Here is a 17,003-nt window from a genome sequence, read left to right as displayed (position 1 = left end):
TATTTATATCCACTGACCCATAAAGTTATAACAATGTCATTTACCAAAAAAAGATTAATAAATTACATAAATGTGTAATTCATGCCCAAAATAAAGTGGCAGCCTGGCTGCTATGCATAAATAAATAAATAAAAGATACTTATATTAATAAGTCAATTCCAATATAATAAATTCTTAAGACTCTGGTATGAATGAATAAAATAAAATGACAATTATATCATTCTATTTATACTTGTAATGATATTTTTATCCTTAAAACTAAGTATAAAAATAATACTTTATTCTGCATTAAGTTGATGAATCTTTTTAAGTTTTGGTTCTTCATATGTTAACCATTATTCTCATAATTTGTCAAATAGAACTGCAAAACAGAATAGGCAAATTCAGTAAAGGTTGTGTACAATCTGTTTGAAGCTTTTCTAATGGCTTCTTATTAAGGAATATGAACAAGGAAAAGATGACAAAACGTGATAAAATAATGAAACAAATAAGTAAGAAACAGGAATTATGAAATGAGTGTCTCTTCTTCTGTGTAAAGCTGATAAAAAAAAGAGTACGTTACAGAAATAATGGTTACTCTTTCCTCCTCCTTGATACCACTTTTTTTTATAATTCACATAATGACATTCAATACTCTGCAAAATGCAATTGAATTTCACCAGAAGTAGCAGAAGTCCTTAGATGTGAAGAATGCATGCCCCTATGGGAAATTTCCCAACCCACCCTTGTCATCTAATAAAAATCATAAAATAAAAAAGTTATCCTCTGTCTCTACCTTCTACTCCCCTATACAGCTAAAGACAAATTCCTGAAATTTTTGGTCTCTTACACTCCTTGTCTCTTTCTCTATTTTTTATGGTTTTTGCTTATCTTACTGAATGAGATTTTTTTGGTACATAAAAATTCACAGCCTGAACCCGAACCTAGACCCGCTAAAGAGTAACCATCAGACTCACTGTTCATCTTCATGTGAATTAATTAATAAAGGAAAAGAATCTTCCTTGCTTTCAAGTTTAGTTGGCTTCTTCTCATCATCAACAACCTCTTCTTGATTCTCATCAACACCACCACCAATTTCTGTTAGTTTCTTTGCTCTTTGAGCCTCAACTTCCCAATCTGTTTGATTCAGAACTACCAGCATGGTAACAGCACATGAACCCTGAGCAGCAAGTAGGCCAAGCCATAAACCTTGAAAATCATAGCCAGCAAAGAAAGCTAGCCAAACTGACACAGACATTCCCACAAGATAAAAGCAACCCAAGTTGATATTAGCACCAACTTTAGGCCTTGCTGTGCCTCTTAGAACCCCACAACCTGTTGTTTGTGGACAATTTCCAAGCTCACAAAGACCTATTATAGGTAACACCATAGATGTCAGCCTTATAATATCTTTATCCCTTGTGAACATGCTAGCCCAAATGTTCCTAACCATAACGGCAAAAACAAGGGCTAAGAGACCTGAAATGAAGCTGCAGGAGAGTCCTACAATTGCAGAAAGCTTTGCTTTTGAAGGCTTTTGTGCACCTAGTTTGTTACCAACCCTTGTGGAAACACTAAAGCTTAGTGATGATGGGAAAATGTAAAGCAAAGAAGTGGTTTGAATCAAAATGCCCATTGATGCAACCGTTGCGGTTGGGTTTATCAAATACCCACACAACAAAATCATGATCTCATACCACCACCATTCAAGGCACACAGAAATGCAGCTTGGGATGGCTAAATTGAGAAGAGACTTCCATTGTGTGAAACACTCATAAGAAAAACCACCCCATGTTTTCTTATGAGTGCCAGAAAAGATTATATATAGAATCAAAGAAGCTACAAGGTTGAAATTTGTCCACACCCCACTAAGAGCAACACCCTTGAGTCCAAGTTGGAGATAAGAGACAAGAAAATAGTTTATGGGTATGTGAAGGAGAATTGAAAAGGTGGCACAAAGGGTGAGAGGCAGAGTAATGGATTGGCTTCTAAGGTAAATCCTTAAAGGGTGTAAAAGAGATTGTGCTATGAGATCAGGAATGGAATAAAAAAGATACAATTGTGCTTGTGAGGCTATAGCTTCATCCTGGCCACAAAAGAGAAGAATTTGCTTCATGTAAAACCAAAGAATAGTTATAGGAATAGATGTCAAAAGAAGCAAGAGAATGGTTCTTTGCAAACATAGGCCTAAAAGATTAAACCTTTTTGCACCAAAAGCTTGTCCACAAATGGGTTCCATTCCAACTGCTAGACCAGAAAGGATTGAGTAGCCAGTGATATTTGCAAAGCCAAGTGCTAATGAGCCACCGGCTAAGGCTAGTTCTCCAAGGTGGCCAAGGAAAAGCATTGAGATCATTGAACGACAATAGAGAAGGATACCAGTTAGTATCATAGGTAGAGCTATTTTGTTTATAGATATCACTTCTTTGAAGGCATCAGAAAGATGGGTTTTATTTTGTTCTTGTTTTGAGATCAATGGTTTTATGAGCATGTTGTTTGGGTTCTCTGGGTCTCTAAAATTGCATTGATACATGGTTTCTACTTTGTCTATGTGTAAAGGGGGGAAATTGGGTTTGAAGAGACTTTGAAACAGAGAGATTTGAGGAATGAGATAGAGGGGATTTGCAAAGGGTTGTGTGTGGGGTTTTATATAGAAATTTTCAGAGGGCTTTTTTGGGAGAGAATAAGTTTTGAATTGAGTACTATACGCCGTCTAGGAGGCACTTTTTTTTAATACAGATATTATTATTAATATATATTAGTCAATACTTGCATGATTCTATTATAAGTGTCTTTTTTTGTTGCAGAAACTTTGTTTTTAGATTACTGTCACTTTCAAAATTATAGATAATACTAATTATTTCTTTATAAACTATATATTTATCCTCTTTATTGTGGATAAAGTAAATAACAGTGAAGCTTATTTATGAGGAGATGAAGTTGAAAATGATATAAGAGGAAGATGATAACAATTAAAACATCATTTCTGTAAGAGTATAGAGCAAGGGAATAATAAATGTAACACATGACGTACTAGCATATTAAATTTAAGGAATAAACATATACTGCTTATAATGTTATGCTTAGGTTTTAATGGGTGTACAACTGTACACCACGTCACATTAAATATAAGTAGTAAAATTTAGAAGCTTAAACAAATTGAGATGAAACTCACTATGACTTTTAAAGTGTATAGGTGTATGTAAAAGGACAAAGATTCCTTGGTTGTAACGTTATCTTATTTTCTATCTCGGATCAATCATATATTGTAATATGAATAAATATAAATTTTAAAAATAAAAAACTATATTTTGATTGCTTTGAGATAGAGTTAAGAGATACCATTATGATCTCTCTTAAATAGTAAAATGTTTTCTTCCCTTTTGGAAGGGCTAAAACGTTCAGCAGTGACCGGCCTAAAAACTAATATAGTGAAGAGGTGAAATATCCACTTTGAAATTGTAAGAGTAAGATTTACAAGTTAAAAATTTCTTAGATTTATTGTTCTTATGAAGTTCAAGTCCAATCAAAATGTGATTAGAGCATTCTAACTTACGTAGAGACTAAAAGACAGGAAGGGAAAGGACCACCCATGAGTGATATATACTGTGGACAAGAGTCTGGGAGTTTCTGTAGTATTAAGGGACAGGGTTACATTAAGACAAAGTTGTCCTCGGATGTTTATTCAAGGACCCAGTTTTGTAAGCTAACCAAAAGCCAAGAGCCCATTAGAATTTACTAATGTTAGATGAGAAAAAGATGTATTAACCGATAGTTTAAGACTATGTTTGAAAGTTACGAGTGAAAATGAAAGAAATTGGAGTATGAATTCTCTCATGAATAGGAGAGAAAAGAAGACAATTCTCTCATGTTTAGGAGTATGAATTTAGATGAGGATAGTAAATTAATGATAATATAAGAATATTTATTATTTTTCCATTAAAAATATGATTAACAATGAGAAATAGATAATAATATATAATTATAAAATTTTACTAAATATATTTAGGTATTTTTTTACACTGTCTCTAGAAAAATCTCAAATCGAGGGAACTATAAAAATGGACACATGAAATGTTTTAGAAGGCTTGAGAAACTTTTCAAAACTTTCTTCTTTCCTTAACCCAACTCCCAAATAAGAGAAAACTTTCTAAACTCTAAAGTCATATATTCTCCTCCAAAATCACACTTTCAAACAAAGTGAAAGAGTTTTTATATTCATTGTGTCATTCACTATTCTATTTTAATAATATAAGTAATATAAATAAATGATAAATAATATATTGATGATATATAAGTTTTTATACCGTATGTCGATATTTCACTCCTCTTATATGATTGTGCATATTAAGGATTTAAATCATTTAATTTAATGCCTAATGCCAACCCACTATTGTCTGTCTCATAAATGGGCGAGCTTGGGACAAGGTCACTTATGAGTTTTCCAACTAAGTAGTTTGGGGTGCATTAGAGACACTATATTGTGCTTTGTTGTTTTATACTTAACCATTGAGATTAACCCCAACCAACCCTCCTGAGTTCTAACAACATTGTCTCCTTGCTTGTCTCCACAAAATTACAAAAAGGCAGGAGGTTGATTGCAGATGTCAAGCTTTAATTAAAGACGGGTCCATAACATCATTCTGACATCAATGTTCAAGATTTGATTGCCTTTACAACCATATTTTAAGTACAATTGTGATTATATCTGTCATGTTTTGCGTTTATGGTAAATGCAACATAACATCGTATTTTACATATTTGTTGATTATTGGTAAAATATCAATTTTAGAATTTTGAATCTCATAATTCTTACACATGATATAAAACAAGGATACAAAGTCATACATAAATCTATGTTTTCTTATCTACTCATTTGATATACATTTTGAGAGAATTTTGGTATGATGATTTCCTCAACCAAATCATTAATTCATTTTAGGATAATCGTTCTCTCTCTGATGAGGAGAGGTGAAAATTATTTATGATCTAGTGTATTGAGGACCATAACTGTTCCTTATGTATTAACTTATAGGATTCCTATTATTCTCTATAGGTCAACCGTTTGGGTATCCACTTATTAAGCTCATATCAGTTATCAATTTTAGAAGTTCTATGAGTTGTCAGAAATTAGATCACTTATTTTGTAACCGAAAATAAATAGTTAATATAATTTTATTAAATATATGATGTCCAGCTTAATTAGAAATTATGAATTTCTTGTCAGAAATTAGATCACTCGTTTTGTAACAAAAAATAAATAGCCAATATAATTGTATTAAATATATGATATTCACCTTAATTAAAAATTATGAATTTCTAACAATATCTCACTTGGACTTCATATTTTTTCTAAAACAATTATATCATATTTCTAACATCATATTGTACCACAACTGCAATTTATACATTATTTCTCTAATTCTCTAGGCTTCTAAAATTCTAAAAATATAGTATGATCATTTCTTTCCCATAGTCACTCTTTTGCAAGAGTCTTCATTGCAAGCACAATTGTGATTTTATCTATCATATTTCTCCACATTTATGATAGAAGCAGGATAACTACAACCACAATTACTTCTCTAGATTATTATAAATTGAAGGATGATTCCTTACTTCATTCCTCAATTTTTTTGGTGGAATCCTTGTATTATTACTTTCAATTTAGTGGTATAGGTTTGCATAATGCTTGTTTTAAAGGCAGAAACTTTGAAAAATACCATAATTTTTTGTGGAAAGATGATAAATACCCTCCTAAATTAATAGAGTGTAATACATATGCAATACTAGTATATCATTCATTTATATTATCTTTTTTGATGAATCAATAATAATTAAACATAAATGATAGATGATATAATAACATTGTATAAAATTTATACATTGTCATTAATGACCAAAAGTATTGTACAGGTTTCACAATATATATATATATATATATATATATATGGTATATTTAAATGTGCACATAAACCTAAGAAAGTGAAAACATTAGATGTATAATCACTCAGCATTGTGATGATATTATATAAGAGAGTAAAATGGTAAATATTTGGTGTCTATGATAGCAAGGCATTTTCTATATCAAGATAAAATGACCAATTGGGCTAATATATATTAAGAGTGGGGTTGTTTTATGTTGTGAACCTTGAATTTTGTTCGCAACAATGCTAATCTTGATCAAGATTCAAGACGATAGAAAAGCAACGGGACCACATAATGGAAAAGCAATGCTAACCTTGAGCTGAAAACGTATTTGCAAAAAAGGTTGGCCTTTCATATGTGGTGGTAGTTTTGTTCCTATTATATGGATTGAAAGTTGAAACAGAAGGATCCCTTATTTGTTTTTGAGTAATTTGTGTCAGTTTTTTTTTTTTGTTTAATCAATAGTATTTCCTTATCCTAGGGTATGTTTGAGAATTTTGAGAGAAAAAGAAAGAGAGATTAAAGAGTTAGAAAGAAGGAGGAAGAGAATGAGAAAGAAAGACAAACATCTCCATTATTTGGGAGTATGAAATTTAGATGAGAGAAGAATAAAATAATGATAATGTAAAAATATTTTTATTTTTCCTTTAAAGTTTGCAATTAACAATGTGAAATAAACAATAGTTTAATTATATAGTTTTATTAAAAGTTGTTAGGTATTTTGATATTTTGTCTTCAAAAAATCATCAAATTGAGAGAACTATAAAAATAGGCACGTGAGCAATTTTAGAGGGCTCGAAAAACCCTATAAAACCTTCTCTTTTTCTTCATCTAACTCTCAAATAAGGGAGAGACTTTCCAAAGCCATCAATTTCATTCCCTTTCCCTCCAAAAGCTCACTCTCAAATATAACCTAAATGTAGAATTAATCTCTTTCACTGTATGTCACTGCCCCTCCCAACAAGTGTCATTCATACGAATCAAACCTTTGATCTTTTGGTCTATATATGTTTCAGTGAGACTTTATATCACTAGTTCAACACCTTGTTAGTTATGTTTGTTTGTTTGTTTTGATAACTCAGTCTTAGATTAAAATTTAATCATCATTAATGTAATCATTTTTATTCTTTAATTAATTTTTAAATTGCTTGTGTGGTTCAATTCACATGTTGCAAATTAGGGTTATGATTCAATTGTTGTATAAGTACATTGTTATTGTTCATCTTTTGTATGACTACATTGTTGTTGTTCGTCTTTTTCTTTTCACGAGGTATGATTCAAGAATCATAAGTATTTGATGAAATATAGTAATTATAGATGACAAAATAAGCATTGCATGCTGACCAGCTTGCATAGCCATCAACTTTTAGCGGGTAGGGCATTAAATTTTGCATGTTTGCTCGTGAAGCCTATGGGCATTCTAATGGGCAATGCAGGTGGTCCGCGAGTATAATGAAAGGAAAAAAGAAGAAAAATTTAAATAAATTATGATGTAATGTTATTTAAATTTTGTTCTCTTTCAACTTTATATAAAATATCAAAGTTTTTTTAAAATTTTGTTATCTTTCAACTACTTTATTTAATTTCTTTTTATTTTATTATATTAATTTTTATTTTTATATTATTCATCAATCGTTGCAGTAAAATATCAACGGTTACTGGGGAATTGTAAAAAAAAAAAAATAGGAAAATGATCTATCTAAATAAAAGATCATTTTCCTATTTTTCCTGAAAATACTCTTTGTTTGACCAATTTCTATTTCCTTCGAATGAATCCTTTTTTGTTCATTCATTTATAATATGATAAATATTTTTGTAGATTTAGATATAGTGAATATATTAGTTATTAGTAGCTATAATTTTGTATAATATTCACACATCACACATGTGTGTTAGCCCATTTTAAAATGTGCAGGACATACCATTTTATTCGTCAAGACAATGTCGGCATCCCCACTTAAATTTGTACATACATTTGCGAGCATGAGCAAAACAGGCAGACAACCTATTTTGCCATCTCTAGTGGTAATTGAAGAACAAGAGAAATTAGTTTTAATTTGTTTTTACCGACAACTTAAAAGCAAATCAAAGTAATACTTGAAATCTTAGGCAAATCTAGAAAAAATATAACTAGAGATTAAAATTATAGGTGAGTATGGGTCGGGTTAGACTAGGTAAGACTTGTCCTTACCTGACCTAAATGTTGGTTGGATTATCTTTTTAAACTCGAATCCGACTTTAGACCTGAAACTAACTTGATTATAAATATCGACTGGACCAACATTTGAATATGACCTTTGACCCGATTAAATATAATGCATACATATTTTTAAATAAATTCATCTTAGTATTACTTATTATTATGAATACGATATTTTCGACCAAAGAGATAGTATTATTATGTACTCAATTGAAAGACACACATACAAATATGATGAATAAGTGATCATGAAACTGGTTGGATCATATTTGTCCCTTACCCTTGCTTCTAAATATTTCCTATGTCTAATTTTTGAACTTAAACCTAGATCAATGAAACTCAATCATATTCGGATATGATGTGGTCGAGTCAAACCATGTGAGCTTGCAGGGTCAAGTCGAGTTGTGCTTACCCCTAATCAAAATTATTAGTTTATACAGAAATGTTAAAGACACTTGATCTCCCAACCGCGGGGTTGCCACTTTGCTTTTCTGTAGTCCAATTTAAGTTAGTACCTTTGCAAATCAATTCAAGGTTCACAACATAAAACGACCCTTAAGATTGATGTTCAAGCTGAAGGGTGAAATTTAAAACATTATATTTTAATTTTTTACATACAATACATACAGTAGTATTGTTGGTTAGGTTTAGAAATTTCAAATATGACAATACCAATGTGCTAAAGACCACAATAATTAAGGTGGTCCAACAAGGTGAATAGAAAGAGACTTTTTTTTTAAAGCAAAAGGTGCAATCACACCCGTAATAAATTAGATGGAACAAGTTACAAAGAGAATTAGAAAGTTACAAAGCTATAGCTTGGGAGGCCAAGCCTATTTCTAACAACATCATTGATAATAAAATGAGGAATTACAGTCCAAGAGGAGTTTGTTTTAGACAAAATGCCATAATTAGCCAATTTATCCGCACACGAATTCCCTTTCCTATATATGTGAGAGATTCTATAGCTATAGCTTCCAAAGTGAATTTGCATATAGACCATTTGTTCATCAATTTCCAAGGAGGCAAATTCTTTCCATTGAATATGTCACCTTCTAACCAAACTGAGTTTCATCCCTTGGAATGAGCAAAATGAATTGATGTGATGCTATATTGAGCTCAGAAAAAAGAGAATCTTGAATATCAAAGAATTGAGCAAAACAGGCCAGGACTTCACCATTGGAGTCCTTAAAAATTTCACCCATAGCAGGACCAGGGTAGCCTCATCAGAGTTTATTTTCATCCATCCCCTAGCAGGTGGAGGCAAAGTCACCTCAATTATAGAAGGAGCTTTTGGATAATTGATGGGCACCTTGAAAGTTTTGAGAATGCAAAGTTCCTGCAGAGTAGGCTTGGCAGTTGCCATAGTTGTGTTTCTAGAAAGCGTAGTAGCCATTTTGATCTTGTTCAAAGATTGAGACAAATTGAATCTTTTATCTTCAAAACAAATTTGATTTATGCACCACCAAATTGTGCTGATAGTCTGAGTAATGCAGGCAAAGAACATGACCTTAACTTGATCACTCGAAGATCTTCTACAAGCCATCAAAACATAAGAGATTGACGAATTGTCCATTATAATGTCAAAAGTGTTGTTTACCCAATTCTAGAGAAACACAACAAAATGACACCTCAGAATAGGTGCTCAAAGCTTTCCATAAAGGCCAAACAGATGCTACATATTGAAGAAAGATTGCAGACTCTTGTTTGTAGGTTTTCATTAGTGGACATTCTATTGTTGATTAACCTCCAAGATGTAAATGATTTTGAAGGAGGGATATCCAAAGACCAAATAATAAGACACCAATTAGGTTGGTTAGGAGTTGTAGTTATCTAATTGTAAGCCTCAACCAGATGTAGAGGTTTTGGAAATGTTTCTTGCTAGAGTAGGAAATTTGTCCACCAACAACTTAGGAAGTGTCCATATTGAGTTAGACATAAAGTCAGCAATCGTGGCCTTTAAATAAGAATGCAATTGCCTAGGAATTTGCAACTGATCCACCAAAGGCTCCCCAACCAATTGTCCTTCCAAAAACTAATGTTCTAACCCTTTCATGTGATCCATATTGAATTGTCAATAGCAACATGCCAATTGAGCGGGATTCCAGTCCAAATGGATGATTTAATGTATCTGGATGAAGGAATGACACCAGAGCCAAATCTATTTATGTAGTACACAACCAAATCCTTATCATAACTCAACATCTCCCAAGAAAGCTTAATGAGAGCAGTCTGATTAAGTTTCTTAATGGATCTAATTCCAAGACCATCCTTTTTTTATAGGAGCACAAACTTGAGACCAAGCCACAATTGCAATCTTCCTAGAGTTAATATCCCCTGATCAAATGAAGTTTTTGATGCAAGAATCCAACTTCTTAAGTAAGCCTTGTGGCCAAGCATAAATATGAAAGTTGTAAATGAGCATACTATGAATAACATATTTGACCAATTCCACTTTGCCCATAATTGAAAGGGAACGACCTTTCCATTTTAATAGTTTGCTTAGAATCCTGTCAACAATTGGTTGCAAATGAAAAGTTTTAGGCTTACCTTTGAACAAGGTAACACCTAAGTATGTGAATGGAAGAACCCCAACCTGAAAACCCAAGTTTGATGAAAGATTGACACTTATCCTAACAAAGGTAGTAGTAGTGTAAAATTCGCACTTACTGGGATGAATATGCTGACCAGAGACTTCAACATACTCCTTAAGCAGATGCATAAGAGCAAGCAACTCCCTCTTGATGCCTTTGCAAAATATGAGAATATCATCAGCATAAAGCACATGGCTAGTAGTGCATAAACCATTAGGACCAAAGATTGTGCTAAGTTTGTTCTTAGAAAGCAATTTAGAAATACCCCTGCTTAAAACATCTTCAACTAACCATAAAATCATTGGGTAAAGAGGATCATCTTGCCCCACCCCTCTAAGACAGCTGAAAATCCCAACATTTTGACCATTCACACATATGGAAACCAAAGGCCTTAAAAGTGTATAACAAGAATTCCTAGTCCAATGTGTCAAAGGCTTTCCTCACATCAAGCTTGATTGCCATGTTCCTACCAAAGCATTTATGGTTTAGAAGATTAATAGCTTCAGAGGCTGAACAAATGCAATCTTTAATATGTTTATCCCTGATGAAACCTTTTGTTGAGGAGAAATGATTATAACAACAATGATAGCCAATCTGTCTGCTAAAACTTTAGAAATGATCTTGAATTGGAAGTTTGCAAGAGCTATAGGCATGAAATCCTCAATTATGTCAGCATTAGCAGACTTAGGAATCCAAATCACAGTATTGGAGTTGAGATTTGGAAGTAACCAACCATGAGAAAAGAATTGCTTGACTGAATCACAAACATCCTTAGCAATAATGTCCCAATACTTTTGATAAAACCCACCACCAAACCCATCTAGACCAGGAGCCCCTTCTCCATTTAAAGAGAAGACATCAACTTTAATTTCCTCTAGGAATGAAGTGCCTATGAGGTTAAGGTTTTCTTCAGCATTTACCAGGTCAAAATGACCTCCTAAACCAAGTCATTGGGAGAAGAATCATTAGGGGTGGAAAACAGAGCATAATAATAGCCTAAAGCATGGTTGGCAATGTCCTCTTGGTTAGTAAGGATTCTCTCATCATCCTTAATCACAAACATGGATTTAGCAACCTGTCTAATCTTAGTAATTTTATGGAAAAAGTTTGTGTTCCTGTCTCCACTGATATGCCAGCTGCGTCTTGACTTTTCTTTCCAAAATTATTCTTCCACAGACAAGGCCTTCAACAAATTGATTTGGGCCATACACTCCTGATCCAGAAGATCATGGTTAGGATCATTCTCATTGATACAAACCTGAATATCATCCATAGAGGACAAAGCCTCCTACACTCTTTGATGGATGATGCTAAAGACATTCCAATTCCAAGGTTTGAGCTTGGCCTTAAGCCTTTTTAATTTTTCAACTAAAATGAACATTGTACAACCATAGATGACCTCTTTCCATGCATCAGCAATGACCCTACCACAATCAGGGTGGCTCATCCACATTTTGAGGAATCTAAAAGGAGTTTTTCTTCTGTCACCAGCAGAAGAGGATAAAAAAAGAAGAGGGTGATGATTAGATGAGATTCTACGAAGAGTGCAACATAGAACATGATTCCAAGCTGAGATTCATTCCTCATTACACAAAGTTCTATCAAGCCTTTTCTTTGTGAGAGCTTAGCCGCTTCTTTTATTTGACAAAGTAAAATCAGTTCCCCTGGTATTTAGGTGAATAAGATTAGCATCCTCAAGAAAGAGATTAAATCCTCATAGGGGATTCTACTGGGAAGTCTGGTTCCTCTACACTCATTAGAACCCAAGACAAAATTAAAGTCCCCAATGCAAATCCAAGGACCAGCATTGGAACTCATAACAACTGGGATGTCATTCTAAAGAAATCTTCTTTGAATGTAAAGATTATGAGCAGTATACAAATGAACCAACTTATTCTCTATAGTTAAGGATAGAGCCATAAATTGGCTAGATGAAGCAATAACCGAAGGAGATAAATCCTTATTACAAAGACCCCAAATATTAAGCAGCAAAAGATCCCTATCTTTAGATGCAAATAAGGTAAGGTGTAAATCAGACCAAAACAGATGATTCACATCCCCACAGCAATCATGGGCCACAATAAACACCAAATCAGGCTTATTAGCTATACACATATTCTTCAGCACCAACCTAGTTTTAGGATTACCCAATCCTCTACAATTCCAAAAGTGGACTTTCATTGAGCATCATTTAGGTATCCACCCCTCCGGGTATAGTGAATCTTCTCAGCATTATTCCTCTTTTTCATTTTCTTCTTTTGAGACTTAGAAAGAACTAAAGTGAAAGATCCTTCCTCCAACAGAGGATCTTCTAATTCCTCTTCATCTCATAGCCTTCATAATATTTTCATATCTTTGATCATAGCTTGGTTTCCAACCTCCTCCTCTAATTGGACTACTAGATTATGCATTTCAGGATTCACCACTATGTGAGTAGGGACTTCTGCAAAATTTTCCTCAACACTAGAGTCATCCAATTCCTCCTACTCGGGTGCAACCATAAAAGGATTGATGTTTGGAGAAAACATCACCCTTTCCACGTTGTCTAGGTTTTGCTCTCTGTTGTCAAGCTCCAAGTCTATAACCCAGTCATTAATCTTATCCAATTCAGGCTCCTTAGGAACTGAAGTTTTTGGCTTGACTTAGGGACCTTCCTCAACAGGCTCTTTCTTGTTCACTCTTCTACAATTAGAAATCATATGGACAATGGTTTGACAACCATTAAAAAATTTGGGAAGATTTTCATATTCAATATTGACAAGAAATAAGAATTTGTCTTTTTCCACCAGGATTTGGTCTGGAAGTTGAGCTTTCAAATTTATGTCAACTAGGACTTTGGCAAAATGACCAAAGGTTCTATTGTTGGTTGCATTATCAAGAGGGATTGGGATACCAATACCTCATGTTATTAAGAAGATTATTCTTGGGCTCCAGTATTCTTGAGGAAGCCCCTGGATTTTCACCCAACATTGAGTGTGCGAAAGCTTCTGTAAGCTTGGATTGAAGTCAGAAGACCATAGAAAAAGCCTTAGAAAACTCGGTCTGAGGTTCCACGATCCTATAGAACAAACACTCCTCATATCATTCATCAAGGAGATTGAAAACTCGTAGAAACCTCGTCCAAGGGCACCATGTTCCATTTATCAAGCATACTCCACATAGCTAGGAGCTTAACTCTTAGATTTGCAAATTTTAAAGGGGTATCCCTTTTTGTTGAAGATGAGTCTGCCATGAAGGGGATTCTTACATCTTCGAAGACCTTCTTGATAGTATTCTTCCGGTATTTTGATGGCAATAACATCCCCCTTTATACACGGTTTTTCAGAGCTTGCACAACAAATTTTTTCACCGGTGCAGGCGAGAGTTTCTTCACCATTGGAGAAGTTGCATTATCATCAAGGAAGCTCCACGAAATGAAAGACTTGTTGTTCACGATGTTGGAAAACAATGACTAAGATTGTTGGAAGAAAATCTCCAAGAAATTGGGAAGAAGTTAAAACCTATCAGGGACTTTCTCTCTCATCTTAGTCCAAGCGATTAATGTTAGAATAGAAAGAGGCTGATTCTATCTTTAATGACAAAATGTGTTGCACCCAATTAGTCTCTTAAATAATAGTTGGGGTTATGTTACACTTACTATAACGTGTTTTAATGTAATCATAATTGGGATCCCATATCATTGTGAAGAGTTTCCAAACCATAATATTGTTGTTAGAATTGTGACCGGATGCAATTTTAAATGTAGTATAGGCAAACATAATTGTCATTATTAGGTATATACTTTGCCTTGCTAGTGAGTAAATTGTATGTCAGCTAGCAACTACTAATTTCTTGAGGAACTCCTTCTCTTCTACCAATCATACATTCCATTGGAGAACTTTTGTACGGGTGTGTGTCTCTATTTGTATTCCGAATCAATTAAAATATGTCATTCAATTAAATAGAAAAATCATAAAAACAAAATTATATTATTTGGTATAAATTTAATGGACAAAAACAAGAAAAGTTAAATTTTTTTGGGTTTGTTCCATACGTTATGGATATCAAACTCATGATATTGTGCTTTATATAACTGCAATAAGCACTCATAACCAATATTGTAATACTTGAACCGGACATCAAACTAGAAGACCCATATTAAGTTTAATTGGTTTAAATAATTAAATCGTTCAGTTGGATCGGATGATTTTATATACAATTATATTAAAGTAATATATATCTATCTTTTTCTGGACAAGAGTAAAATAAAATATTATACTAGTGTTCCACTTTTTATTTTATTTTAAGTGAACCGTCCGGTTTACATTCTGAGTTATTCTGATTTATAATCAGGTTTAACACTATCAGACTAAATTTTTCCCGGTTCAAAGCAATCCATCTAACCCCTAATTCAATTCAGACGACAAACTAAAGTCATTTTCAAGTTTGTTCAAATGTTGCACTGGTAGACTGCCAGGTCCTGTTCGGTCCTCACAACATTGCTTTGAATCGAGACGATGTAGAATGTAAGCGTGCATTTGGTATAGATTATGTTTTTATTTTCAATTTATAAATTGTGAGATTATAAACTGAGATTATAATATATTGTGATTATAATCTATTAAGATTATAATATATTTATATTTGGGTACTTTTCCTGAAAATTAAATATAAACTAATGTGTTTTATTTGGGTAAGATAGAAAAATTATTTTTACATAATAAATTACAGAGAATATGGTATAAGTTATTTGTTTATGTTATGATTATTTTTCACTATTTTTTAAATATACATTTTTTTAATATTTACTATCATATATATTTTTACTATTGCATAACAATGGCTAAAAATATATATTAAAATAAATACAATATAAAATCAATACCAATATTAAAAAATTATGACACACAAATAAATAGAAGTTGTTAAACTTTATTTACTTACAGAGTAAATTACTGAGAATAATATGAGTTATTTAACTTATGTGGAGATTATTTTGGATGTATTCTTACATATTTTTTTAATATACATTTGTTTATATTTATCATCATATATGTATTTTATTCAAAGACATGCATTTTAATAGAAAAATAAGTATATAACCTTGAAAGTAAGGGTAAAATGAGAATTGACATTTCAATAGAAAAAATAAGTCATTTTTAAATTAAATATCTCATTGTGGAGGAGCTTTCATTTTTTGTGTATTTTCCCATAAAAAATAAGTTGAGTTTATAATCTAGATAGGTTACCAATCATACTTATGCTCACTACGCCAGATATAGTAATAAACAACAGTCATTCAACAACACAATTTTGAATGACGCTGTTGAAATCGAGACAGAAGAACATTGACAGCGCATACTAAAGCAAGCGCTGTCAATGTGTGTAACTTCACCAGCGCATTCTGGACACAACGATGTCAATGTGTGTAACTTCACCAGCGTATTCTGGACACAACGATATTAAACATCAGTAACGTTAGCGCTGACTTGAATGAGTTATGTTTAACAGCGTATTTGATAGAAAGCATTGTTAATGTTAATCAATTCCACAACGCATAAATAAGAAAGCACTGTTGAAGATGACATAGTAACAGCGCTTTCTTAATTATACGTTGTTGATTTTATACGACATTTTAAGTGTAAGAGATATTAATGGTTGAGTGGTTATGCGTCTCTTTGTTTGTTGAAATATTAATGGTTATGCGTCTCTTCTTTTGTTGAAATATTAATGATTGTTCATCTATAAATATTGTGGTTCATTTCATGTTATGTTTCATCAGTAAGAGTATGTGTTTCTAGAGGAGTATGTTCAAAGTGTTAAAAGTGCTAAAATTGTGTTTCTGTTTCAGAATCATGTCAAATAGGTCTTTAACATCTTTTCATTTGGCAAAAGGACCCAGATTTCAGAAGGAAAGTGATTGTTATACAAGATTTGAATTAGATGAAGATTTAATTTGTAAATTATTTAGTTCATTGAACTCTTTCAATTCATTCAGGTCATTGATTTCCCTCATTGAAATCTTTTGATTTTCAAAAAGGATCCAAATTTCAGAAGGAAAATGACTTTTATATAAAATTTGTGTGAGATGAAGAATTAATTTGTAAATTATTTAGTTCATAGATTTCTCTCATTCGACCAGTTCACTAATTTTCTTCATTAAAATCTTATGAAGGAGGTCTTTAACATCTTTTGATTTTTCAAAAGGGCCCAAATTTCATAAGAAAAGTGGTTGTTATACAAGATTTGCGTGAGATGAAGAATTAATTTGTAAATTATTTAGTTCATTGATTTTCTTCATTCAGTTCATTGTAATCCATCAAATC

The 17,003-nt window shown here is 32.6% G+C and overlaps 1 protein-coding gene across 1 annotated transcript; it reads right to left on the bottom strand.

Annotated features, from left to right (window-relative positions):
* LOC109352474 (protein DETOXIFICATION 49-like) lies at nt 424-2,615 on the bottom strand. The gene has a single exon (XM_019594472.1). It carries the CDS (start codon nt 2,510-2,512, stop codon nt 953-955), a length of 1,560 nt encoding a protein of 519 aa, XP_019450017.1. The 5' UTR covers nt 2,513-2,615; the 3' UTR covers nt 424-952.

This window comes from Lupinus angustifolius, chromosome LG07 (assembly GCF_001865875.1).
Source record: "Lupinus angustifolius cultivar Tanjil chromosome LG07, LupAngTanjil_v1.0, whole genome shotgun sequence".
In the NCBI taxonomy this organism is placed as follows: domain Eukaryota; kingdom Viridiplantae; phylum Streptophyta; class Magnoliopsida; order Fabales; family Fabaceae; genus Lupinus; species Lupinus angustifolius.
Note: the sequence above shows the minus strand (reverse complement) of the source record. Positions and strands in the feature narration are given on the sequence as shown.